Source organism: Eschrichtius robustus, chromosome 6 (assembly GCF_028021215.1).
Source record: "Eschrichtius robustus isolate mEscRob2 chromosome 6, mEscRob2.pri, whole genome shotgun sequence".
NCBI classification, from domain to species: Eukaryota; Metazoa; Chordata; class Mammalia; order Artiodactyla; family Eschrichtiidae; genus Eschrichtius; species Eschrichtius robustus.
This window is the reverse complement of record NC_090829.1, coordinates 145,886,322-145,914,021: the sequence shown is the minus strand read 5'-3', so window position 1 is coordinate 145,914,021 and position 27,700 is coordinate 145,886,322. Positions and strand designations below refer to the sequence as shown.

Sequence of the window (27,700 nt, the reverse complement as noted above, 5' to 3'; positions counted from 1 at the left end):
CCTCGGGGGGAGCAGTGCTCTGTCCCCCGCCTGGCTGCTCCCCTCCTTCCGTCCTAGGGTGGGGCCCCGGAGCCCGCCACTGCCTGCGTCTCCGCGGCCCTCGTCAGCCCAGTGAGCTGGCAGGCCCCCGCCGCCCCGGGCTCCTCATCTGAACGCCCGTGGGGCGCGGCGCCCGGGCAGGTTCCGCTGTGGCCCCGCGGTCGCAGCGTTGCTGGGGCGAGTCGACCTGCTGCCCTTCGGACACGACATGTGGGGCGTCTTTGGCCTCACCCTCTCTGCTGACTACACTTGTCACGTGAAGGACAACGTGTAAAACGCACGGAGCATGGCAGGGAGAGGTCCCCGGGGCGGGGAGTGTCTGCTGTGACACTGGGGGCGCTCGCGGAGCCAGCAGGGGGGCAGCCGCGCCGTGGAGGCCCTCCCTCGAGTCCCAGGGCGGCTTGGCGGTGTCATCTCCTTTCAGGGGCCCCGACAAGGGTGGACGTGTTCATGGGCCCCAGGCCTGGGCATCCAGCCCTGCAAGGAGCTGAGCTCGGCCCCTGGAGGGGCGCAGGCTGCGGGGGACATGGCGGTGGGGGGCGGTGAGACGGCATCACCTCCGTCCCTCCGCGCAGGTCGCTGCGTTGCGGCCGTGGGCTGCCCTGTCCGAGCGGCTCCCACTGGGCCCTGGCAGCAGCACTGTGAGGGCACCCCGGCCTGCTGAGTGGGGGCCGCGGGTGGGGTCTGTCCCCACCCCACGCGGCTCGGCGGAGCTGTGTGAGCGGTTGGACGTCCCTGTGACTCGTGCTCGCTCCAGGGAACGGTGGCGACACGTCCCTTTCAAGCGGGCGTGAGCGTGTGCGCGCATGTGGGCTTACCTTCCCGGCAGAGGACCTGACGCTGGAACCGACTCGGTGGAGATGAGACCGAGGATTGTCTTTTGCCGGTGGCTTTTGGAAATCCTGGGTGATGCACTAAACGAGTTGGAACCACAGGAAACGCTTGCAGCTTCAGGGCAGAGCAGACGCGGGAACACTTGCAGCTTCAGGGCAGAGCAGACGTGGGGATTCTCACCGGGTTCTCCCTGCTGGACTAGTTCCCGCCCGTGAAGCAGTTCCATGGGGCGACGGGTGGCAGGGAGGCCCCACCTGCAGCCTGGGCACCACCTCGCCCAGCCCTGCCCTGCCTGCTCCGGGCCGGTGCCCCCACCCCACGTGTGCCCGCATGGGGCTCCTCCGGGGCAAGAAGCCTCTGGGCCTTGAAGGCTGGTGGAGGGGGAGCGCCGGCGCCCGCGCTGGACCCTCGGTATCCAGGGAGGATGAGACCACCGAGGTCCGGCCATGCGGGGCAGGATGGAGCGTGGCCTTCACGTCCCGCCCCTGCACCCCCTGGGCACCGCCGGGATCCCGGCAGTCTTACAGGGACCCTGAGGCCTGGGCGAGAGATGGAGGGCGTCCTAGCCCTGCTGCGCCGGAGCTGAGGTCACCGGGTTGTGACCGGCCGCCAGCCAGGGACCAGCAACGGGGGAGGGTGGGAGTGAATCCTCCATCTGTCCACTCTCCTCCGGGCCACGGGGACGTGCTGGAGCTTCCCTCGGCCAAACCTGGCCCAAGGCACCTGAGAGCGGGGCCTGAACCAGGGTAGCGGAGGGAGGAGGGGTGGGCCGGGCCGGGGCTCAGCGCACCCTGCAGGTGGGGCCCACAGGGGGGCCTCGCGGCCGGCCTTCTTCTGGGCTGGGGCCCGTGGGTGGTCGAGGGAGTGGTCACAATGCGTACTTGAGCCAGGGCCCCTGGGGGTCTCTGGAACGCCTCTGGAGAGAATGGAGCCTGCCCTTCAGCGCAGATCTCTGTCTCCTCTTACCCCCGTCGGCCGGGGCCACCCCGTCGCATCAGCGCTCCCCGCTGTGGACGTGCCATCAGGGTGGACAAGCACAGCGAGGTGCCCGCTGGGTGTCATCACGCTGCTGCCCAGGGCCGAGGGCACCATGGAGTGGGGCTGCCAGTCGCCGCAGGGAAGTAGAAGCTCCCCCCAGATCACTCGCCTTTCAGAGCACACGCTGAGTCCTGCGGCCCCTGTGCCATGAAGCCCGAGGGCTGCCGGTCACCGGAGGACAGGACTGCCCAGGAGAGCCTGCCCCCCGACCCCCTCCCCATGCTGAGAGGCAGCACCCGCTCCGGGTAGTTTTCGGGGCGCTGCTCAGACTTCACTTGCTCTGATGATGCCTGCCCCGCCCCTGCCGCCCGCCTGCACCCATGAGCACCCTTTTCCTGTTAATCCGTAAAGTGAGTTGCGTTTCTGGATTTTTCTATAATTGCACCATCCTGTGTTTGTGGGGTAATCCGCTATGTTCTTCCTGAAATTGTCTGTTCCACTTGATTGGCAGCGTTTGGCTGAGGGGTTTCTGGCTACACTCACGAGGGAGCGGGTTGGCTTCTCCTCTCTGTGTCTTGGTTTTGGCATCAGAGTCAGACTGACCTCAAGGGTAGTTTGGGGAGTCTCTGTCCTTTTTTCTCACTGGATCACCTGTTTCTTGAAAGTTTGGTAGAACTTACCTGTTAAACTATCTGGACTTGCTGGTTTCTTTGGGGAATTTTTTTTTTTTTAACATTTAAGCCATATATAGCATTATATTTAAAGTGGATTTCTTATAGATAGCATGTATTGGGGTCTTGTTTCTCTGTTTTTATTATTTTTATCCGATGTGACAATCTCTCTTTTAATTAGTATATTTTTGTTTAATAAAGTCATTGAAGTGCTTGGATCTGGTCTACAGCTTTATTTGCTTTCTGTCTGCTCCTCTGGTTGGGGTATTTGTACCTGTTTTCCTGCCCTCTTTTAGGTTATTTGAATCTCTTTTAGTATTCTGTTTAGTTTGTTAGCTTTTAAAATATATTTATTTGTATTAATCTTCTAACGATTGCTCTAGGGATTACAGTAGACATGCCTATTTTGCACAGTCTATGTTAATAAGTTACCACTTTAAGTGACACCCAGAACCCGTACAGCCGTGCAGGACCCCCCCATTTGTCATCCGTGTCACATGTGCACATGGGGGGGTGTCACCCAGACGATATTCTGGTTTTTGCTTTCAGGATTTAGTTATTTTAAAGACTTTCAAGGAGACAAGTAACGTATTATCCTTGTTGAGATGTTCACTCTTTCTGTTTTCTGCCCCGGCCTCTGGGGCCTTGTCCCCCTGGTGACATTTTCTGCCTTGAGGACGTCCTCCTCGTCTCTTTCCTCCCAGCCTGTTGGTTTTGCCCCTGTTCCCGGAGATGCTGCATCCCACGTGGGATTCAGACTGGACTCGCCGTCCCCGCTGCCTCTTGGTCTCCACATCCGGCGAGGAACCCTCGTGGCTGGACTTGCCGTCCCTTGAGCACTCCGTCCCTCTGACGGCTTCCAGGCCCTGGCCTCCGTCTCTGGTTCTCTTGATGGGATGAGTCTGGCCCTGGGCCCCTTTGAGTTTGTCCTGTTTGGGTGTCATGGAGCTTTGTGAGTGTGTAAGTTTGTGTGTCTGCCAGATTTGAGCAGCTGTCAGCCATCCTTGCTCCGGGGCATGTTGCTGCACCATCTTCTCTCTCACCCTGGACGCCTGGAGGTTACTTTTAAAGTGTGTTTCACATTATTTTTTGGCTTTGACCGACCGTCCTCTGTATGAACCCACACTCTGTTTGGGGGCCTCGCACAGACCTTGGTGTCAGGCCCATCCAAAGACCCAAAGCAGCAAGAACCAGAACCCCCGACGCGGCAAGGCCACCGTGCAGGTGTGCCTGGCCCGGGGACCGTGGCGGGTGTGGTCAGCGACTAGTGCACGGAGGGCACCCAGCGTCCGTGGGGTAGCCTGCCCAGGAGGTACGGGCCATGGGAGCAGGGCAGGGTTTCCCGCCACAGTGATGGAGTGGTGAGCGAGGGGGCGGTTCATGGGGCAGCCTGGGGCAGTGGGGGTACCTTGGCTGCCAGAGGTTCTGCGTTGGTGGCGGGAGGAGCCAGCCGTGGCCGGTGCTCTGTCTGGCTGTGTGCAGCCCCCCGAGCTCCCCTGCAGGGTTAGCTGGGGGAGCCAGAACATTCCGGAGGGATGGCTGAGCTGGCAGGTGGCCCGGAGCAGGGCTGTGACCAGGGGTGGGGGTCAGGAAGGCTGAAGTCTCAGGGGAGGAGCCAGGCGGGGGGGGGGGGGCCCTGCATCCCACGGTTTCTAGATTGATCTAGAAAGTTCAGTTGTGCTGCTAAATGGAAGAGGGTGGGTGGGACGAGGGGGCCAGGACGGAGGAGCTGGGGTGGGGACCCCACTATGGTGACGGCACCCAGGGGCCCGCTGGTGACCCAGGTCTTGGTGTCCAGGCTTATCGAGGGAGGGGCCGCAGGGCTGGGCAAGCAGACAGTGCCCGGAGCACACACTCACATCTAAGTGCCTGGACACCCCGCAAGGGGCCCTCAGTCCCCTCCCGGAGCAGGGCAGAGGCCTGGCCTCAGCGCCATCCCCCACCCCTGGCACTCCCTGCCGCTGGCATCCCGTCCATCAGATAGCGCCCCGTACCCGGCAGCGCTCCACGTTTGTGGACTGGCTTCAAGTATTTTCATGTACCCTCGAGAGAATCATTAAAAAATAATTAACCTAATTTAGCCTGATTGTCATAAAGAAATTAGCCACATGAATCACCTGCGATTTGCCAGCCTGCGCACGCCTGGCTCCAGGTGATTGCGGTCGCCGGGGAGACGGCTGCCCGCCGCCGGGGGAGGGGCCCAAGCCTCATCCGGAGGACCGGGACCCGCCAAAGCCCCTGCCCACCGGCTGCGTCCCTGCTGACCGTAGGTGGCAGACGAGGTCCCCGGTGCATCGGCACATGCCAGGCTGCCTCGGTGGCCGAGACTGGGGCCCCCGCCCGGAGCCCCGTGGGCTTGCCCGGGCACTGGCCGGCCCCTCAGCCCAGCGCTCCAGGGAGGGGCGTCCTCTGACGCAGGAGCCTGCGGGGTCTCCAGATGTGGCCTGGGTGACCACTCGTGCTGCGGCCAGGTGGCTGCGGGGCTCCGGGATGGCCGGGGGGCGGGCCCACTCCTCGCTGCCCATCCCGGTCCGGGGGGTCTGCAGGGGCTCTCGGCTGGGGCTCCTCCCCTGCACGGCCCCTCCAGGAAGGGAGGGGCTCAGAGCCAGCAGGTGGCGGGGACGGGGGTGTCTGCGCATGGGAAGGACGAAGGGGAGACAATAAAACGTGAAGTAAGACACGTCTGTCCCCATCCCGACCAGGAGGTGTCGACGGCAAGGTACGAAAGCACAGTTTAGTTGTGGCCGCTTGGGTCTGGGGCCTCTGTTGGTGAGCTGGTGACGTCGGATGTGTAATGAACACAGACATGGTTTATTCCCTCGTTGTTGTGCATTTATCCCATAAAATGTATATTCTTGCCCTCGTTTCAACAGAATCACTAATCACGTCATACTCAAGATTTTCACTAAATTAATATCTATTGACAGTGTTGCTCTAAAATATTCTTAACAGCTGTGATTATATTCAGAGTGTACAAAACTTGAATACGTTTCCATCAAATAAGTAAAGTTAAATAGAAAGATAAATGACAAAGTACTTTTCAGTGTTTTCAAAAAGTTCTCTTCTGAGGTATTCAAAGGTACCTATTAAAAGTGAAAGTGCAAATTATAACACATGATTTGCAAAATACAAATATAATTAATGATTATAACATGGAAATCAAAATTATTAAAATTAAGCTTTTGAAAATCTAATTCTTTTGAAAATGCAGTTAAATCTTATTGAAGGTGCTTTAAAGGAACGACTTGCCATCTGAAGACTGAGGAGAAGGAGGAGCCAGGTGTCCTTCTGGGCCTGCATCTAGAGGATACTACATCACGAGAAAGGTCTCTGGGTCTCAGCAGCAAGGGCTGCAAATCCGCGAAGCCCCGAGGACGCCGAGACCTATCACCCATCAGAACGGGAGGAAGCGCCGGGCAGCCAGACCCGCACTGCTCTGTGGCCAGGACTGGACAGGTGAACTCACCTGGTCCTCTCACGCCCGGAGTTTCCTCCCGTCATTCCGGGGCCCAGGCCCAGCTCTGCAGCCGTACTAGCCACAGGCCAGCCCTTCCCGGGATGAGGGCCTGAGCCTGGGGCCTGGGTGTGCCGGCTGCACTGGGCAGTGCTGGGTCCCTCGCGGGTGTCCCCTCCCCGTCTTCAGTGAGTGTGACCTGCAGGTGCCTGACACGTGGGCCAGGACCACCCCCGCCACCTACCCTTCTGGGATGCGGTCACCTCGCTCACAGCCCACTGGCCAGAAGCAGTCACCCACAGGGCTCGGGACAAGGATGGGGCCTCCCGGGCCTGGAAGGATTGGGGGGTGGCCGGTCTTAGATCAGGACTCTCCTCTCATCCCCTCCCTCCCCTGGAGCCTCTCCCTACACTTGACCATGGGCTCACCTGGGGTCTGTGATGTCTGCTGGGGAGGAGCGGACCAGCCAAGATTTCGCTCAGCTGTATGCATATTTTTGAACTCTGTTTCCTTTTAAATTTTGCAAATGCACATGAGTAAGTGTGACTGCCCTGACTCCTGTCCCAGCATTCCGTGCCTGCCACTCCTCCAGGACAGGGTCCCTGGCTCTGCTGCGTTGAGGGCCACCTTCCTAGACTCGCTGCATTCGGGACTGTGGTCACCCAGAGAGTGTAGCCCTTTGCGGGGTGTCCCACCTCTTCTCAGGAGCCCTGCCTTCCAACGTGAGGGCTCAGCCAGGCTGGGCAGCCGACGCCCAGGTTCCCAGGTCCAGCCGAGCCCGGGTTCCCAGGTCCGGGCGCCTTCCTGCTCCCTTCCTCCTCCCCCCCACCCCCCCGTGGGCTCCTGTTGTCACTCAGCCCTGAATGCACTGGGGGGTGTTTTTTGTACCCCCACCACTGTCTGCCCCAGCACCCCACCCTTCCGTCTAGTCGCTTGTCTGTCTCTATGGAGACACATGGGGAAGGCATGGCACTGCCACGTGAAATGCACGGGCGGCCGCTTGAACAACGGATGTTCACTTGTCGTGGGTTGGTGCCCGGAGGCCGAGGCCAGGTGCCTGCACGGTCGGGTCTGGTGAGGAGCCTCTTCCTGGCCTGCAGCCTCCTTGTCGTGTCCTCTCAGGGCAGGAGCGGAAGCTCTGGTCTCCCCCTCTTCTCTCAAGGACACGAATCCCGCTGGGGCCCCACCCTCATGACCTCCAAAAACCATCACACTGGGGCTTCAGTGTGTGAATCTGGGGGACATGATGGCCTCCTGCCCTGTGCAGAGAGCCGGGCCTGGCTTGGATCCCCTGCCCCGTAAGTGTTCATGGAACGAGCGGTCCCCTTTCCCAGCACTGGCCTGGTGCCTCCTTGATGGCGTGAATGTCCCAGCTTCGGGAGCCTCCCGCACCTGGGGCCCCCAGGGAGGGGCGTCCTTCTCTGCGGCTCCTCCTCTGTTTCCTTCGGCCCAGCTTCAAGTCCAGAGCCTTTGTCCTCAAGGCAGAGCCTCGTGTGCTGCTGTAGGGGCTCCCGCGTCCCATTCCCCGAGGAGCCGCCCTGCTGGCTGTGACGTAGTGATTGAAACTGACCCCAGGAGGGCTCGTCCTGAGGCCAGACCGTGGAGTCCCCATGGAGGGCCTCGCACAGCTGCCCAGGGGTGGCTGAGAACTTAGCTCGGGAGCAGCCAGACCTGGGCTTGGGCCTGGATCCTTCTCGCTGGAGCTAGAGCCTGGCGCTCAGGGGCTCGACGTAAACAGGACCCGTGTCTGTGGTTATTGTCATTTGTCACCGCCGTCGCCCACTGTGGCTCGGGGCTGACCTCCCCGGGGTCCTCGAGGGCAGGAGGCCTTGAGTAACGGGCACTTTCTACTACGCTGCCTTCCAGGGTGCCTCCAACGCCACCTCTGCCCAGAGCACCGGCATGGGGAGCCCCACCCTCACCCTCGTGTATGTATGTACACACAAACACACACACACACACAGAGGCGGGCTCACCGCGTGTCCAGACCAGTCGCCAGCCCCTCATTAGCGATGACCCTCCAGGAGTCAGTCGTGCTCGGAACCTGTCCAGCTCCCTCCCTCACCTGCAGCTGCCCTGCGCACCTGGTCTGCCCAGATCCCATCAAAGCTGGGCCTGCCCCCAGCGCTCATCACCTGCGGCTGGAGGAGACGCACAGGCCTCGGAATCTCGTGGGGCCCTGTCCTTACTGGTTAGACAGCCACACGCGCGTGCACAGGCACATGCATACATACATGCCCACACGCAAACGTGCACAGGGATGGCTGGGAATGGGGCGCCCCGGTGAGGCTGGACGGAGCGGCCCGGACGTGGCCCCGTGGGCGGCGTGTCCAGCGTGGCTGTCCCTCCGCAGGTGGTGGGGCCATCGAGGTCCCAGGAGCCACCCGCGTGGAGTGGCGTCTTCAAAGGCCCCTCCTGCTGGCGGGGGACGGGTGGGGCAGGGGGCACGGAAGCCGGGTCAGCTGGAGGCCGTGCTAGGGGGTTGTGGGCGGAGAAGATGGAGACTGGAGGCAGTCGAGGCTGGTTTTGGAGAACGCACGGGATTTGCCGATGGATCCGCGGAGGAGCAGAGGCAGGGGACTAAGGCTGCTGGCTGGGGCGGCCGGGCGGCCGGGGGGACGGGGACAGCTGCGGCGGTGTGACATGTGAGGTGCTTGCTTGGGCCCTGGGCCCCTTCTCCCCTATTTTGGCAATGCCCCCCCCCCCAGCGCCCTTTGGGAATTGCCTTCCTCCATGGCTGCCGTCGGTGGGACGGGGAGCCTGCAATCCACGCCTCAGCCACTAGGGCCGTGCCTCGGGGGCTGGAGCCCTGAGCCGAGGGTCCCAGGACAGACGCATCCCAAGCACATCCCCCTCGGGACAGACTTCCTGTGGCCCCGTGACCCCGGAGCCCTCCATCCACTTCCGTCCCCAGGGGCAGATTTTGTTCTTTGCAACCCGAGGAACCCCGAGAGTGAGTGACACACGTGTCCTGCCTGAGCTCAGGGGCCCACGGCAGGTCAGAGGCACAAATCCCAGGGAGTGAAGCCTCTCGGAGTGTTAGAAGGACCGGAGCTTCTACGGGGCTGTTCCTGTCTGCGGAGCTCACCTGTAATTGGTCTGCGCATTCTGGTAGATTCTGTGGGGGCACTGCCCTCGCTCCACTTGCAGGTCGTGGACCTGGCTCGACCGTCTGGCACACACGCGCCTGGCGTTTAGTTCTGCCTGTTATACGCCGATACCCGCCACCGGGAGCGAGGGGTTAGCCCTGCCTAAAACCACTCTAGTTTCAGAGTGCAAGAAACCAGCGGCGCGTTGTGTTGGTTTGTGAGTAAGAGCATCTGGGCAGATACTCGTCACCTGGACGCGCAGAGAGCAGAGCACAGGGGACACGGCTCAGCCTCTATGTCCACAGCCCAGCGTCTGTGTCCATTGCCAGAAACGTAAGAGCTTCCGGCGGGGCCCCTCCTGCCGTCCAGAGCCAGTGAGAGACGGCCGGCACCCCAGACCAGGGTCTGAGTCCTAGGGGGAGTGCAGCGGGGCAGCAGGGCTGCAGCCAGGCCTCGTGGGGCTTGGGGGAGCCCCAGGAATCCGCCAGCTCCTCAGTGAGGTGTCAGTGGGGCAGGGACATCATTCACTCATTCATTTGGTATGAACTGTGTTCTGCTCAGCCTGGTGGTGCAGGGGGGATGAACTGCAAGATTGTTGCACAGATCTTGGAAAGATCTGGCCAAGTGCTTCACAGCTTTGGGCAGGGGCTGGGTGGCCCACGTTATCCCTAGACACAGGCTCCAAAGACCCAGCCGCCAGGCCTCTGGACTTATTCACTCGAGGCTCAGGTGGACTCTGGCTGGTGGAAGGGCCCTGTAAGCACAGACACTGCAGGATGCGGCCCCCAGCGTGGGGCTGGCTCAGGCAGCCTTGCTTCACGTGGGGTCCCTGGCAGGTGACCGGGGGCGGGGCCAGCACGGTCCAGGCTGCCCCGGCTGGGTGGGAGCTCCTGGGACCAGCCTGAGAGGAGCCAGGGGTCGGCTGGGCCAGCGGCGAGCGTCCTGTGTCTGGAGACGCCTGGTCAGGCTCGGCCGCGTGGGGAGAACCAGAGCCACCCACCCTGAAGAGGACCGCAATCACCCTGCTTCCCCAGACCCGCTCGACATCTGAGCCTGAGCGCTGGCGCCTGCCTTTCCTGTTCCTGATGTCCCCGTTTAGGGGCTGCAGGCAGTGATCTGGGACACGACAGCTCTCAGTGGTGATGGCGCCTGGCCCAGAGCCCCGGCCTCTGAGCTAAGCGGCCTCTGAGCTAAGCGCAAACCAGGCGCCCTCGGCCTCAGGGCAGCCCCGTGGGGAAGCTGCACTGTTGCCATCCTGGGGAGTCCCTGGGAAGAGGCAGCCTGAGCACTGGTTCCATCCGGTCCTGGAGTGCCATCCCCCCGCCAAGGCCTTAAGAGGTTCTTCCTGTCTGGGACCCTCCTGGGGCCACGGGGCCGGGCAGAGCCCACCAGCATCACTGACCCACTGATCAACGAGGCCTTTGGTCTCTGGTACTGGGGCAGCTGTGCTGATGGGAAAGGATCTCAGACAGCGCGTGACCTAAGTGACAATGGAAGTGTGGGCGGGTGACAGACGGAATCAGGCTGTGGTCCCCAGCAGGCTTTTTTTTTTAGAGAAAATGCATATAACATAAAACTACCAGTTTTAAAGTGACCGTTCAGCAGCATTTAGCACGTTCACATTACCGTACACACATCACCTCTGTCTGGTCCCCAAAGGTGAACCCCGCACCCATCAGCTGTCACTCCCCGCCCCCTCCCGGCTGGCACCCCCGAATCCGCTCTCTGCTGCTGCAGAGCTGCCCTCTGAGCACTTCACAGAAATGGAGTCGCACACCGTGCTCCTGGGGCCTGGCTGCTTTCCCTGAGCCTGGGGTTTTGAGGTCCGGCCTCGTCGCCTGGCGTGTGGCTTTTACTGAACAGCGGCCTGGAGGGAAATCCGTGCCTGGTGCGGCCTCCCGCTGGGGCTGTGGGGGGAGGGCGCGGGGAACCGGGGCTCTGCCTCGTTTCTGACCTTCCCTCCCACGTCCCGGCGCCCTGGCGCCCTCTGCAGCGCAGCCCGTCCTGGCCCACGCCTCCCCGCACCTGAGGGTCTGGGTTCTCGGCCTTTCTGCCGCAGATACAAAACCCCACTCTTCCTCCTCCCGCCTCCGTGTCCCTCCTCCTCCCCACAGCTGCTCCCCGTCCGCACCCAGCAGCCGCGTCACCAGGAGGCCTGGGCCCCCAGCTGGGTGGGGCCTGAGAATCTGCATTTCTAAGGAGTACCCAGGTGATGCCCCTGGGGCTGCTCTGGGAGGCCCCGCCCCTGAGCCGCTTCCTGCCTAGGCACCAGATAGTCCCACCTGCAGGAGAGGTGCTGCCCCGCCTCTGACTCAGGTCTGACTCAGGTCTGGCCGGGGCCCCGGCAGAGCGGGGGCCTGCATGTGGCACGCCGAGAGCAGGCTTGTCTAACTGACACCCAGAGGACAGCACGGAGCCGAGCCAGGGGAGCTGGTTTCTCAACGAACGGTTCCGCGCTACCCACGCTCACAGTTTAACCAGAGTCCCATTGTTTTGCTGGGAAAGGCTTTTGTGGTTCGTCCTATCCCACTTCTCTGCAACAGAAGTCGGTGTGCCAATCGAAACGAGCATTTAAAAAGTTCTGTGAGCATCAGGCTCACAGGGCTCAATAAATTCTCTTGGATTTTTCTGGATTTTCCCTTAAATTAATCTTAGTACAGAATGCATAACCCTGCATAAACATAATATAATTATATATATATATATTTTTTTTTTTTTTTGGCTGTGTTTGGTCTTTGTTGCTGCACGCAGGCTTTCTCTAGTTGCGGTGAGCGGGGGCTATTCTTCGTTGCAGTGCGCAGGCTTCCCACTGTGGTGGCTTCTCTTGTTGCAGAGCACAGGCTCTAGGCAAGCGGGCTCAGTAGTTGTGGCTTGCGGGCTCAGTAGTTGTGGCTTACGGGCTCTAGAGCGCAGGCTCAGTAGTTGTGGCGCGTAGGCTTAGTTGCTCCGCGGCATGTGGGATCTTCCCGGACCAGGGCTCGAACCCGTGTCCCCTGCATTGGCAGGCGGATTCTTAACCACTGCGCCACCAGGGAAGTCCTAATTATATCTTTTGATAAAATATTTAAAACCACAGTAGGCATTTTTTTTGGGAAATGCATCTCTTGCTTAGATGGCTGTTTGGGTTTTTCTGTGGTTCATGTATCATTGATTGATAGGACCAAACAAGCCTCACTGGACATTAACACTGAATTGATGACCACGTCATAGGCCACTCAGAAGTCCGGGGCTCACGCGAGTACTTCGATGACTGGTTGAGTGTCTCACGTGAGTTGGGGTTGACGTTGCATTGCTGTTAGTTTGATCCACATCCAATCGGTAGACGATGGGGCTGGATGGAGAAGTGAAGGTGGCAGTCAGCTGACAGGAGGAAAGGCTGTGTCTGAACAGAAGAGGGTACCTGCCTGAGTACCTGCTCTGTGACATGTCACCCAAACTTAGCTACTCAAGACAGGCACACGTTTGCTCTCTGTCTCTGAGGGTCGGGCATCCCGCGGCCACGGGGCTGGGCGGTTCTGGCTCAGACGTCCCTCGAGGCTGCCGTCAGGGTGTTGGCTGGGTTCCGTTGTCTGGAGGGTCCACGCCCACGAAGGCTGCCTCTTGGGGTTAGCCTTGTCGTGCTGGTCGTCAGCTGGGTGCCTGAGTGCCCTGCCTCGTGGCCTCTCCAGCGGGGTGGCCTGGACCGTTTTACGTGGCGGCTGGGCTCTGAGAGGGGGTGGGGGAGAGACAGAGAGATGAGGGTGGGAGAGAGGTGGGCAGAGAGAGGGAGAGACTGGGCCGCCCCCGGAGCTCCCGGCCCGCACCCCCACGGCCGCCCCCACCACCTCGGGGCCACATCTCTCGTCTGGGATCTTCGCTTCCTCCTCTGAGGGGCCGTGCGTGGCACATCCCGCACCCCTCCCCTCTGCCCCGCTAACAGCTGGCAGCTGGCCCTGGGACCCATGCCACTCGGGGCGTCGGGCCGGGCTCTGGGACAGGGCACAGTTCGGGTGCAGATGGTCTTCCTTGCTTCACAGGGGCCGGTGGGGAGGGGAGACTGGCCAGGTCTCCCGGGTCCCAGGCCGGCCCCTGCGGAGGCACGTGGGGCAGCGGCCAGAGGCGGTGCCTCCCCTGGTTCCAGTGCCCGGGGTCGGGGGTGGCGGTGAGCTCCCCTCGCCGGCCTGCAGCTGCCTGCGCGGTGCAAGGTCCCCTGGGGTCCCCCGTGGGGCTTGGCGCTCACCGCCCTCGGTGCCGTCCGGGCTCCTGAGCCGCAGGCGGCGTGGGGTACGTGCCGATGTGCCCCCTCCTCCCGCAGCTCCTCCACGCACTTGCCCCCCGACTCGAGGCCCCTCCGGCTGATGGCCAGGATGCCTCCATCCTCCACCGGTGCTGCTGACAGCCTTCTTCTCTGTCCTTGTGCTTCTGTGGGAGTAGTTTGTGACAGTGTCCCCGGCGAGACTTGCTGGGTCAGAGGGCCTGCCGCTCTCAATGCCGAGCTCCCGCGGGGGGCACGAGGCCCAGGCCCCCACCGCAAGGACGGTGGCACTGGCCCAGCCCACCTTCCCGGCTGGGGCAGGGTGGGCCCTAATCCAACAGCGGGCACCCTTGAGTGGAGCTGTGAGAAGACAGACCAGGGAGAAACCAGTGATCAGGGGCAGAGACGCAGCCACGAGCCTGGACACCAGGGCTGCGGGCACCGCGGGCGTGGAGGTCAGCCGCTCGCAGACCTGACTGAGACGGGTCTCGGCCCCACGGGACAGGGAGCCCACGCGGGCCCCCCGCCTCCCACCCCCGGACACCTGCCGCTCCAGGGCGCACGCAGCCCTTCCTCTCGGGAGGTGCCGCTCTGTGAGATTAGGGGACAGATGGCTCCAGGTCTGTGCTGAGAGGCGGGAGCAGGAGGGGGCGAGTGAGGAGGGGGCCCAGGGGGCATGAGACTCTCCAGGGTGGAGAAGGAGCCCCTCGGGAGCCTGCGCCCCGGGTCAGGGCACAGGAGGTCCCAGGCACCGGGTTTTCAGAACTGCTGTCCCGGAGCCTCCCTTAGCAGGTGGAGTGAATGGCCCTTGGTGGGGCAGGTGGAGGGGCTCGGAGGGAGGGGCGCCCTCAGGAATGAGGGCCGTGGAGAGGAGGAGGGGCTGGACACCCCCGGGGGCTGCAGCGACCCGGGACTCGGCCTCACCTGCAGGGCAAGGGGGCAGGTGTGTGGACCTGGTCAGGGGGGAGTGAGGCGGCTCAGCTGAGGAAGAAGAGGGGGTGTGCCGAGAGCCGGGGCAGGGCACACGGCCTCTGACCCCGCGGTCCCACACGCAGCAGAGAGGCTGAGGCCGGGCCGGCGTTCGTGGGAGTAACGGAGAGACCGCATGCGCTCCGACACGCGCCCGCCCCAGCCAGGCAGGCGGGGTCACGGCCCGACCCCCGCACTGACCAGGCAGAGTGACACGCACGCCTGCCTGGGCAAGAAGACATCGCGAGAGAAGATCTCGATGCAGGACTAAGAGTCCACAAGTGCCCCAAACTCCATTTCTATTTAAGCCAGAACACTATGCGTTCACGGTCACTACCCCGAAACCCATTTAAAACTGGGCACACGGTGCCCCAGGGCAGCATTCGCACAGCCTGTGTCTTTGGAAGACATGGTTTGTCTTAAGGTAACAAGGCTAAGACACCAACATGGAGGCCAAAGTACTCTGATTTGGGGCCAGTCTGGGGCCAACTGGCCATCAGGCAAGTGGCCCGTGGGTGGTCACCCTGGACCCCGAGCTTTCTTCTCTCTGGTAGGTCTCTCTGGAGGCCCCCCAAGCCTGGCTTCCCTCCCCAGATCCCAAGGTCCCCGTGGCAGGGAGGGCGGGGCCCCTGCTCTTCAGGTGCCCGGGACACCCAGCCCCAGGGAGGCTCTGACCTCTGCCTGCCAAGGGCAGCTGGGGTCCCGAGAGGGTGCAGGCCAGGGCGCAGACCTAGCCCTGTCCCGGCAGATGCCCCCCAAGGGTGGGAGGCAGACCACGCCCATCTCCGTCCTGCTTGGGGCACCTGGGCCAGCACTGATAGGGAGCGGATGAGCCCCGTTGTTCTCCCCAGAGCCTGGCCTGTTGCATCCCTGAGTTTGCACCGACTGGGCAGAGGGAGGGCGGCTGGCGGGGTCCCCGGGTGCAGAGTGCAGGGTGGAGGTGCACGCCTCCCCTCCTGGACTCGGGTGGATTCACATCAAACAGTGGGGCCTTTGTTCCTGCCGCCCTGAGTGCGCACACACGGCTTCCTTGCTCCTCGGCGGCCGCTAATCACAGCTCTGCCTGCTCCCGCCCCCATCCCCAGCCTTTGAAGTGGGTGCTGCCCCACCGGCCTCGCACCCCCGTAATTGCAGCTTCCCTCCAGGCCCTGCTGCTGGTTGCTACGTTTTCTTGGTCTTTTCACCAGGTTGTTGGGGGAAATTACAGTGCAGCTCCCAGTAGACGGTAAAACCTATGCTTTTATCGGGCTTAGATTAATGTAGGTTAATCTGTAAAGAATTTTAAGAACATGCTTTGTGTGGCAAGGATGGGCTTGGCCTGGAGGTGGGAACTGGTGCCCCCGGCCAGCTGGGAATGACAGGCCTGGTGGGCCAGGGGGAGGAAGCAGCCTGGTGGCCTCGGCACCGAGGCTGAGAGGTGCGGCCTGGCCTCCACAGGGCAGATGTGCGACGTCCCTTGTCCTGCCTTTGGGACACAGCAGTCATAGAAATAGCACAAAGCAGAATGCCCTGGCTACCTGGCCACTTCGCATCTGCTCCCTTTTTATAACCAGCAAATAAAACTAACCTGAGTGATTAAACTAATGCAGCTTTTGGTATTTATTTACTTATTTTAAAATTTATTTAATTTATTTATTTATGGCTGTGTTGGGTCTTCATTGCTGCTCATGGGCTTTCTCTAGTTGCAGCGAGTGGGGGCTGCTCTTCATTGTGGTGCGTGGGCTTCTCATTGCGGTGGCTTCTCTTGTTTCAGAGCACGGGCTCTAGGTGCGTGGCCTTCAGCAGTTGTGGCACATGGGCTCAGTAGTTGTGGTGCATGGGCTTAGTTGCTCCGTGGCATGTGGGATCTTCCCGGACCAGGGCTCGAACCCGTGTCCCCTGCACTGGCAGGCGGATTCTTAACCACTGCGCCACCAGGGAAGCCGGCTTTTGGTATTTAAAATAAGCCAAAAGCCTGTTAGTGGGGGAAAAGCAGGGTCATACTTCCTTCTACCCAACTCCACTCCTCCATCCCACATTTGGTCCCAACATAATGGGTGGAGCCTTTAGAGATGACCACTCCAGCAGTAAACATGCTTCTAGAAACAATTACTCGGGGTTGGGACGGGGGTTGTGGTGTTTGTTAGAAATTCAGCATGGCTTCCTCGTCCAGGCAGGCTCCTGGTGACAGCGAGCTGCCTTCCCTCTTTCTGGAATGGGCTTCCCTGGGCCACATTTGCGGCAAACCTGGCCGAGCCCAGAACCTTCAAAGGAAAACTGCCAGGGCCTCCTTGAACCATAAATATGACATAATGCTGAGCTCTTGGACAGGGTTTGTCTGGGTGGAGCTATAACAAAGAGTCCCTTAGAAGCTTCTGGGATGTCATTATAGGGCAGAATAGTGTAGAAAACAGTAAATAAGTGCCTAAGGCGTGTGGTAACCTACTGAAGGAATAGAGGTGCCCACTGAGAATAGACCCTACCATCTGGATCCACATAAATGGATCACATTGAACTTCCCTACCACCGTGGTTTCTAGACTTAAATCTTAACGTGGGAGACCCTTTCCCCCTCAAGTGACATCACACGGAACTCCAGGTGATAAGCATAGTAAAAGCAGAGCTCTGTTTGCAGAGGAGTCGGTGTCCAGGAGCCTCACCTTCTCAGTTCCTCTTCCTCCTTCTCCTCCCCCTCTGCGCTCCCCTCTCCATCCTAGGGTGTGTCCTGAAGATAATTTATGAAGCACTGCCTTAGCTATAGTAGTCAGGGTTCTCCAGAGAGACTGAAGCAATAGGCGAGAGAGAGAGAGAGAGAGATTGATTTTAAGGAGCTGGTTCCCGTAATTGTGGAGATTAGCGAGTCCAAAAAGTCCAAACCTGCAGGGCAAGCTGGCAGGCTGGAGGCCCAGGGAAGAGCTGACATTGCAGCTCCAGTCTGAATACAGATTTCGGGCTCCCGAAACTCCTTGAAAGCACATCAGTCTTTCTCCTGAAGCTTTTAACTGGTTGAAGGAGGCCTGCTCACCTTATGGCAGGTAATCTGCTTTATTCAAAATCTACGATTTAAATGTTAATCTCGGGCTTCCCTGGTGGCACAGTGGTTGAGAATCTGCCTACTAATGCAGGGGACACGGGTTCGAGCCCTGGTCTGGGAGGATCCCACATGCCGCGGAGCCACAACTACTGAGCCTGCGCGTCTGCCACGTGATGCAACTCTCCTTATTTAACCAGCAGGAGTGTCGTCATGGAGAATCAGGGAGCAGCCGTTAGAATGACGAGACTGGTGTGTATTTATTGGAAAGTTGTTCACAGTACAGTAAGTGAACAACAGAAGCAGCAGTGGCTCTGTGTCTCGTGCTCACAATACTTCAGGGGCTATTTATTCTAAGCGCTTACTGTATATACCACCTCATGTAACCCTCCCAACAAACTGGCAAGGCAGGGGCTGTCATTATGCCCATCTCACCCAGGAATTAACAGAGGCACAGAGAAGTTAAGTGATTTGCCTAGGATCTGCACAGCTAATAATTAATAGAGCCAGCATTCAAAGCCAGGAATTCTGGCTTAAGAGTCTGTGTTTTAATCACCGTTCTACATTGCCTCTGTCTAGGCAAAGATGTATGACATAATATCACATTGTGAAACTGTATCAGCTATATATTTACATATAGGCTTATGGAAAGATCTAGACTAAAATTTTAAAAGTGATTGTCTAGAATTAGAGACACCCTTTCCCCTTTTTTGCTTAATTATATATATATATATTTTACATTCTAATTATTATTTATTTATTTATTTATTATTATTATTTTTTTGGCTGTGTGGGGTCTTCGTTTCTGTGCGAGGGCTTCCTCTAGTTGCGGCAAGCGGGGGCCACTCTTCATCGCGGTGCGCGGGCCTCTCACTATCGCGGCCTCTCTTGTTGCGGAGCACAGGCTCCAGACACGCAGGCTCAGTAGTTGTGGCTCACGGGCCTAGTTGCTCCGCGGCATGTGGGATCTTCCCAGACCAGGGCTCGAACCCGTGTCCGCTGCATTAGCAGGCAGATTCTCAACCACTGCGCCCCCAGGGAAGCCCCTTAATTATATTTTTATACAATGAATATGAGTAATATTTTATGGGTAAAGTAGTTGTTATACAGTGAAACTTTTCTTAAGGGCAAAGAAAAGACTGGCATTGACCCCCCTATAAACACCTTTAATCCCAAGGCAGAATGAGGCTCTCTACTATACCGCTCATTCCAGTTCTGTGAAGTTCTTCTTCCGCAGCTGAAGGATGAGAAGAGGATTCAGGTTTTTCCATCGTTTCCCACGCTTTCCAAGCACAGAGATCTTTTCTCTGTCTTGATGCTTCTGTAGCTGCAGCAGGATTCCTCGTCCGCACTGGCCTGTATGACAGTCAGCTCTCAGGCCGCTTCGCTGATCCCTCGTCAAATAAGTCATCAATATTAACTCATGAAGAAGTATAAAGAGTAAACAAATAAACATAAAAGAAATTGTAAGTTTGTTTGAAACATATATCATTGAAAGAGTCCCAGTCTGGAACTTAAATATGGTCATTATTGGATTAATGGTATTTTTCTTAGGTATGATAATCTTATTGTAGGAACATTGGAGTATGTCCTTATTTTAGGAAACACATGCAGAAATATCTGGGGGTGAAGGTCATGTTAACAATTTATGTCCAAATGGTTCAACAGAAAAAAGAGTTTCTATAGGCACATATAGGCATGAGAGAGAAGCAAATATGACAAAGCGTTAACAACTGCTGCATTAAAGCACATTTTTTGTCAAATTTTCTGTAGACTTGCAAAGTTTTTAAAAATGTTGCAAGAAGAAGGCCCAAACGTTTTCACAAATGAGGCCCAGTTTATCACCAGAAAACAAATTCTTACTATAGTCAAAGTATTCTAGACCATGGAAAAGCCTGGAAAGCACCCCGATTAGTTTTATAAAGCTGGGATAACCTTAGTATCACCCCATGATCAAGATAGTAAGTTTACTCATTGATTACATGTTTTTGAATGCCAGGATACAAGGCTGAGCCCTACAAGGTGTGGCCTGGGCGCCGGAGCTTCAGACATCATTCAGAGGGTCACCTGAACGAGGGAGCTGCTGCAGGGAGGCTTCCCCACAGGGGTTAATCAGGCCAGGGAGGCGGAGGGTGGTGGGGAGCTGCCCCACCTGGAACAGCCTGGGGCAGGAAGAGGCACAGCCTGGACGTGGCGTGTGTGTAGACAGGTGAAACTGCAGCTGGGTGGAGGGCAGGGCCGGACCCCAGGCCACACCCTGGATGTTGTCTTTATTCTGGGAGCCACTGAAGGGAGACCAGCCAGGCCAGGTCTGGAGTCTGCAGAGGTGGCTACTGGCAGGTGCAGGAGGCCCAGAGGGCGTGGGAGATGGCTGAGCAGAGGCAGCGTGGAACGGGGGTGGCTGGGCCAGGAATGCGGGGGGCAGGAGGCAGGAGTATTTGGGGGTAAACCCAATGGGACTTCCTGAGGGAGGTGCCAAGGATGAATCCTGGGTTTCTGGCCTGCACCCAGGACGGGGTCTGTGCTGAGTGGGGAGCAGTGGGACAGTGCCTCTGAGATGCCGGCGGGTGGGGGATGTCAGGTGAGTAGCTGCAAATACGGCCTGATGCTCAGCACAGAGGTACAGGCTGTGTCCCCTGCATCCAGGGGTAAGACTGAGCCCCAGGGGCCTGTCTGGGAAGAGAGCGAGGAGAAGAGAAGGATGTGAGTATGAAAGCAAGCATTCCAAGTGCAACGTTGGGTGGACTCGGCAGTGTATCAGAAGAAAAATGCACCACGACCCTGTGTGCTTTACCCCAGGAATGTAAGGATGGTTCAACATTAGGAAGAGATCTTGTGACTAATTCCATTGACAAATTAAATAGAAAATATGTGAAATCATATCAATCGAGGTGCAAAAGCATTTGAGAAAATGCAGCAGCCCTTCCTCCTCTAAGGAAAAGAGGAAAAGAGAAAAAATTCTTTAATATGATAGTGCTTCCAGACTCTACTGTGATTCCCACTGAACTCAGGAATGAGAAAAGCTCGCTATTGTCACTGTTTCCAACATTGTTTTGAAGGCTCTAGTTCATGCCATAAAATAAGAAGACAGGCTGGCGCACATATTAAAAGAGAAGGGCCAACATTATTTTTATTTGTAGACAATGTTTGTCTAGAAAAACAAGAGATTCTAAAATCACTTAGTAAATTTAAAGTTGTTAGATACAAGATAACTGTACAAAAATGAACCAGTTTTCTTTTCTTTTTTTTAATTAATTTTTTTGGCTGTGTCCCACACAGCTTGTGGGATCTTAGTTCCCCTACCAGGGATCAAACCTGGGCCCTCGGCAGTGAAAGCACGGAGTCCTAACCACTGGACAGCCAGGGAATTTCCCCAATTTTCTTTATACTAGCAATAAACAACGACAAGTGGAAATGGGAGGCTTATGTTCATGATGATGATAAAATCATAAATAAATTTATAGGATATTTACAGGAATAACTTTACAGAAAAAGTACAGAATCTCTATAGTCAAAACTATAATTTTTTTGATGAATTTAATTCAAGATTGGAATAAACAGAGAGATACACATATCCCTGAGTGGGAAGACTTCATATCATAAAAATATCCAGTATTCTGAGATTAATCTATAAACTTATTGCCATTCCAACAGGTATTCCTGTAATGCTTTTTGCTCATTTGTTCAAATTTCATTTGAAAGGCAGAGATGAGAGCCAATCGTTTTTAAGGTCATATGGGACAATACGTGAGAATTGCTAATACATTCTTGAAAAGTGAAAACTAGTGCATATATCCTTTATCTGTCTGTATGAACACTTATTATAAATGCTGTTGTCAAAATAATATGCTGGGAAAGAAAAGAGACAGAGGTTAGTAGAACAGAGATTAGTGGGATGGATCCAAGTATAAGTAGAAGCGGAAGTCACCATAAATGTGACATTTCAAGGTGGTGGGAAAGGAGAGGTATTTAATAAATTTCACGTGCATGACAGCTTTCTGGAAATAGAGTTCAACTCACTGCACTCCAAATATTCAAGACCACACTCCAGAAGGAATAGAGAGTTACACAAATACAACAGCAGAGAAATTGAAAAGTCCTTCAAGACCCACAAGTCTTAAGGAAACTGTTGCTGACTAAATAAAAAATTTAAATACCTGGCAAAAGACAAAAGCATCAAAAAGTATTAAAAAAAAAAAAAAAAAAAAGAGCATTTAAACCAAAGCATCAAAAAAGAAGTGACAGGGAGAAAATATTTGCAGTAACCCTTTAGCAGACAAAGGGTTACTAGCCCTAGTAATCTAAAGAACGCTTCTTGTGATAAGAAAAGCAAGCTCTATTCTCTTACTCAATAACCTAATGAGACCTCTCTTATTAGATCACTTTCAAAATGGAATTCTAGCCTGCATTTCCTGGAGACAGTGGGTCTCATGTGCTCCTCTCCAGGTGAGTCAGTGATTGATGGGAGCACAGCTGGGTGCCAGGTGGGAGCCCAGCCCTGGAAGGGGGCCTGGCCCAGGAGCAGTTAGCCTGGGGTCAGCTATCCTCACTGCCCAAGCTTGCTGGGTCCTCCCAAGTCCATCGAGACTCACTGTCACATGCCAAGTGTTCTCTTCTGTTCCCCAGAGACATTTCCAAACATCCTTAGAACAATGGTCATTAAATACCAAATTATGGCATATTTCAGAGGAGTGTTTGTGTCTTTAAATTACTAAAAACCACTGAGGTTCAACAGTCTGCATAAGTGACAGGTTAGTTTAATAGAAAGACCAGGGGATTAGGTGATATGTTTTTGTAACCCAAAGTTACCATTTCAAATTTCTCCTTTACCTGTCACTTCTCCCCGTTTTCCTGGAGGAAGCATCACCCCTGGTTGGGATACAAGCCTCTCTTCCGGGCTGAACAGCTCCAGAGAAATGGACACACAGAGGAGAGGGGCAGTCAGCACCAGTTAGGCAGGATGTGTTTGGGGACATTCTTGGGAGATCTCCTATGCTTTCATTTGGAGGCAGTTAGCCGACCCGGGATGGGCTGGCATTCCGGCCTGCTCTTCCCAGGACTTACCCAGCTTGCTTCCCAAGAGGGAAATCCCATCTATGAAAAGTTCGCGCAGCTTCTGAACAACCACACAGATAGGGGCAGGGTCGTGCTCTGTTCTTCACACACGCACTTGTTTTAGTGGGTTCCGGGGACGCATCTCTGTGACTTTAGTCCCTGTGATGTGGGGAAAAGCGATTTCCACGGCAAATGAGCCTGGGGAAAGCTGGGATAGAAAGCTGTAAGCAGCTTTCTTTGTTGCCAAAGGCTCAGAGGCTTCCACTCCTGGGCGCTTGTGTGTCCCCGGGGAGGGACGTGGAATCCCCCTACCCTGGCTGAGTCCCTCAGAGCCGTGTGACCGGGACGTGTTTGCAGAAATGCTGCTTCATGTAAACTAAACCCAGCACGTAGCTCACAGGACGTCCCTGCCGTGCAGGGCTTACGAGGCACTTTCTACAGATGTGGAAACAATTCTGAGCATTTATGTGACTTGTGCAGGGTCACACGGGAACCAGTCTAGAGAAGGAAATTCTGAGCTTTCTCTGCATTCAGGCACATATTTTTGTAGCTTTAAAAATGAATAAGTTTTCACTAAAGACCCTTGTTGATCATCCAGAGCCTGACTAGTATTACTGGGTCAAATGTAACAGAAGGAAAACTCTTTTGGAAGGGTTCCAGGTAACATAATTTTGATTTTTCAAATCTGGCTGTTAAAAAATAATACATGATTTTATTTTTATCAACCAGTTAAAGGTCAGCAAGAGACTTGGGGGTCAGAGGTCATTGGTCATGTGGCGAGGTCAGCAGGAGTCACAGGGACGCTGCCTGGGTTGGTGGCCCTGCCCGAGGGGCCACCTGCCCATCCTGTGGGAAGTCACCTGTCCTTCTGACCTGCCCTGCCCCACCCAGGGCCACCGTGACCCCGAAGTTCTCATCAATTGAGAAAGAAAAGAGAAAAGCTCAATTTGTTCAATTTAAATTCCTGTCCCTTCTCCAAAGACCAGGCCTTCCCTCTTTGGGGGGACTACGTCCTTCCTCTCATCAAATGGTGCCCGTATCTGTACCGTGTGTGAGCGTCTCACAGCTCCTGGGGGCCCGCGGGGTCAGAGTCTCCTTCCCTACCCTGTGGGTCCGGCCGGACCTGGGTGGGCAGGGGCCCTGGGGCAGCTGTGAGGGAGGCCCCCCCAGGGATCCCCGGCACTCTGAGGGGGCAGGTGTAAGTGGGGGGGGGGTCACAGAGTTCTTCATGTGGCCCCAGAAAAAGAGACCCTATGACTAGGATGTAAAACACCTGCGTGTGGACAGACAGACGGAGAGACAGACGGAACAAGAATCTCTGGAGTCACAGCGGCTGTTTTATGGGAAGAGCCGTTAACATATTCTTTCTCTGCCTACCCCCCCCCCTTCTTTCTCTCTGTCTCCTGTCTCTGTCTCTCCCTCCCTCTCCCTCCCCCTCCCCCCAAGCCCTAACCCCAGGGTCTGTGTCCTCCACAAGCCCCTTCTGTGTCAGACCGGCCTCTGCCCACACCTCGCAGCTGGGGCTTCCCGGGGAGAGCTTGGGGTTCACAATCATAACGCTGCCTCTGAAACGAGGAAAGGGTGCCCTGTGGGGGCCTGTGAGTTCTCTCCCCCTCCCCTCTCCCCGGTCTGTCCTTGCACACTCAACGGAGGGGTTTTAAAACAGAATAATCACACTTGGCAACTGTCTGGCTTGGACAGCATTGCACGTGGACCGCGGTTTGCGGAGGCCAGAGCCCGGTGGCCAGTCGCCAAGGAAACGGACCACCCGCCTCACGGCCACGCCTCTCCCGGGACGCTCCTGTCTCCTCATTAGCTGTTCCCCTGGAGGACTGACTTCCCTCCGGAGGGAAATTCCTGAAAGCCAACGGTTGACAAACCCACACGCCCTCTGGAGGGCTGGGCACCAGGTAAAAGCCCTGGGCGGCCGCGTGGGGACCACGGCCAGCTCAGGACCGCCCACCGGCTCTGCTCCCTCCTCCCGGCGGCGGGTGGCCCGTGCGCCTGTCCTCAGCCCGCGGGCGGGCACGGGGCCTGCACCCAGGGAACACCAGCCCGGAGTTTTCTGGTTTGCTCTCAGCTCTCCCGATGATCTATTTCTGTCTTTCCTTTGGGAAAAATGCGCCTTGCCAATGACTAATCGCGGCCCCGCCAAGATGTTATCAGCTGTCACCTGCAGGGCAGGACCACAGCCCAGGTGTGAATGAGATAGAGTGAGGCTGCAGCCCGACCTGCCAGCACCACCTGCGTCGTGTCCCCGTCCCCGCCAGGCGCCGCTGTCCCTGAGCAGGCCCCGGGGTTGTGGCCACCCCAGTGACCGCCGGGCCGAGGCTGCCCTGACAGGCCCGAGCCAGGTGTGCGAGGAGCAGGTGCCTACCGGGTGCAGGCGCGTGTGGAGCCCCTGGATGGAGCTTGGGACCCGGGCCCCTCATGTCTGCCCTGCTGACTCTGTGTGTCGTGCTCTTGCCCCTGGCGACCCCGGGCCGAGACGCCGGGCGATGGGGGCCCTGCACGGGTAAGTGGGGGACATGGGGCGGGGCGCGCGTGGGGGCCGGGAGGGGCGCCGGGCGTGCGATGCCACTTTCTCAGGCCGAGTCCAGGTCACGGTGCTGAGTAGCCCTGGGAGGAGGAGGGAGAGAAGATTAAAGGGAGCAGCACGGTGCTCTCCATAGGAAAGCCAGCAGGGTGGGGACTCCTTTCAAAGGGTTACCCTCCCCCATCCCAGGCCCTCCACAGTACTTACCTGCTGGGCCTGCAGGAAGGCCTTTCACCTGCCGGAGGAATGAGGCCCAGCGGCTGGCGGGTCACTCGCCCGCCGTGGACAGAGAACCCAGGGCTGCACTTGGCACAGTGCAGGCCCGCCGCTGGGGCCGGGCAGTCCTGTCCCGCGAGAAGAGGGGCACGTGGGGCGGGCCCCAGGCACGCGGACCCCCCTCCAGCGGAGAGCAGAGTCGGAGGGGAGATCCTGCCAGTGACCACGACATCATGCCTTTCTGCAGTTTCTACCAAGAGACTTTATTTATCCGACCTAACGCTGACAAACAGAGTAAAGGGGAAACGAGACCCGGAAGCTAGAAGCTGAGCTTCGGGATGGGGAGTGAGTGATGGGCGCGCGGGGCCTCGCCGAGGGTGGTGGCGCGGAGGTGGATTGTGCGTGGCTCCCGGTTTATTTGCAGATATCTCAGCCTGGGCTCCTGGAATCCTCCCAAGTCCCTCACGTGTTATGGCTCTTTGCTCTGATGGCACTTGGTTCCCAGTGATGTGACCAGGAGATGGCCCATGATGACCCAAGTTTGGAACGCTGACCTGTGTTCACACTCGGGGGGGGAGGCATAAAAATCCCCAGCCCCCTAGGGAACAGCCAGACCGTGCGGGTGGAGGGGAGCTGCCCCCGGGTGTGTGTTGGGAAGGACTACCCGGGCCCCCAAGGCCCCTGCACCTGCTGCAGTCACAGCCTTGGGATGCATGATGTGCAAACCACACAGAAGCCGAGCCCACCTGTAGCCCTGAAACACCGCCGCCCCCCACCCGGCTTTGAGCGTGGAGGACACACCCGCACACGGGGTCAGGGGTGCAGCACCCGCTCTGCGTCGTCCTGAGCACTCAGTGTCTCCCAGGTGGGGTGAGTCACAGACGTGTATCTTCATGTTCCCTTCAGCACTGGGAACAGAATCAACTTGCACAGTAATAATAAAGGTTATTTATAAAGCCCGCCCCCTCTCCCCTGAAGGTATGTTGCAAATAGTTAAAAGATGACCCAGTTATAAATACCGACAACCAGGGAGAAAAGATAAAAGTCAAGTAAATAATATTGAACTAAATTTGGAACTCTCCCAAGACACTTGATAACGGCTAGTCAGGACTCAAATAGTTAAAGAAGTCACTTTGATAGCATTTGGTTTTGAAAAGCACAGTAGGTTACACCGTAGGGTTTGTGTGGGGTTTGGATTTCACTTTCCCTTAGCCCTTGCTCCTGGGCCTGTGCTGCTGCGTGTGAAGTGCCTGGACCTTGGCTGTGACGACCTCGGGTTTTGAAGTCCTGTCCCCCTTCCCCCAGCCTGTCTCTGTGACCATGAGACAGCAGCCCCTTACAGGAGGTGGTGTGGACAGTTTTGCCGATGAGGAAGTTGAGGCTACATCTCTGCCCGGGGTCTGGTGCAGACCCTCTGATAAGGGCTGGGGCCTGGGGCTGGCCCTTCTGCACAGGGGCATCTGAGGACGGGTCAAGTCTCAGAGAGCCTCAGCTGACCCTGGCAGGCTGTCAGCACGAACGAGGCTGCGGAGGGCAGGTGGGAGGTGCAGGCTGGGAAACCAGCTGCTGGACCAGCCTCAGGGCGGGAGGGTGAGGCGGGTCTGGAGCAGAGAGGCCGGGGCTCCGGGCGCGCAGAGGGTGTGTGGGGCGGGCTCCCCTGGGATGCTGTGGCAGGCAGGATCCTGGGGCCTCCCCGACCCCAGAGCCAGCCTGGGTCTTCTGATGCTCGGACCCCTCCGCTGCTCCAGCAAGCCGGGCCAGCTGCCCTGGGACAGAGGCTGGACCAGGAGTGGAAGACCTTCAGCTCCCACACAAAGTCCACGACTCTGGGGGGCGTGATGTGCATGGTGCCAGGAAAGTGGCTGCGGGTGTCCTGCCAGGGGACAGCTTGGTGGCCTGAGTTCTAGACCTGCGCTCTTGGTCAGGGAGTGACCAGCCGCTGTGGCCAAAGAGCCTGCCGTCCACCCCCCACTCAGCCTGTCCTGGCCCAGCATTGTCTCCACGTGGGCGGGAGGCCAAGGCGGAGGGGTTCTGTGGAAACTGTAGCGGGGGCAGCTGGACCCCAAGGCTGGGTCACTGGCGGGCTGTGGGGGGGGGCAGTCGGAGCGGGGTGACCTGCCGCGGGGTGTCCTCTGTCACCCGGGGAAAGTCAGAGGCGGCTCCTCACCCGGGGCTCAGGGCCGCGCCGAGGCGTGAACCTGGCGAACATGGCACCCTCAGCAGTCCCTTCCCTCCTTCACTTGCTCGACGCCCCTGCAAGGAAGGCACTGCGCCCGCGCTGTCACACTGCAGCCCGGCCCCGTGCGAGGACAAGGCTCTCGGCCGGTGTGGGGGACCCCGGGGAGGGCGGGGGGTCAGACCTGGGGTCTGGGCTGGGCTGCATCCCTGGAGCTAGAGGAAGTGCCCAGGAAATGAGGGGCACAGATTTGCATTACAAAAGCTAGTTGGGGTGTGAAGGCTGCAGGCGGGTGGCCCAACGAGGGGCATGGGGTTGGGGGGGGAGGAAGCCCTTCCCCTCCCTTGCTGGCGGCTCCCAGGAATCCCTCCACCCTGTCCTTTGGGCTCCGTTAATGGAAACGCTGCAGGAAGGGCAGTGCTTCCCAGGGAGTTGGGGAA

The 27,700-nt window shown here is 57.7% G+C and overlaps 1 protein-coding gene across 1 annotated transcript in view; it reads left to right on the top strand.

Annotated features, from left to right (window-relative positions):
* Positions 1–24,762: 24,762 nt before the first annotated feature.
* TSPEAR (thrombospondin type laminin G domain and EAR repeats) overlaps positions 24,763–27,700 on the top strand; it is a 107,697-nt gene continuing 104,759 nt past the window's right edge. The window contains exon 1 of the mRNA XM_068545807.1: positions 24,763–24,847. Within this exon, the coding sequence (XP_068401908.1) occupies positions 24,763–24,847 (85 nt within the window). The remainder of the gene's footprint in view (positions 24,848–27,700) is intronic.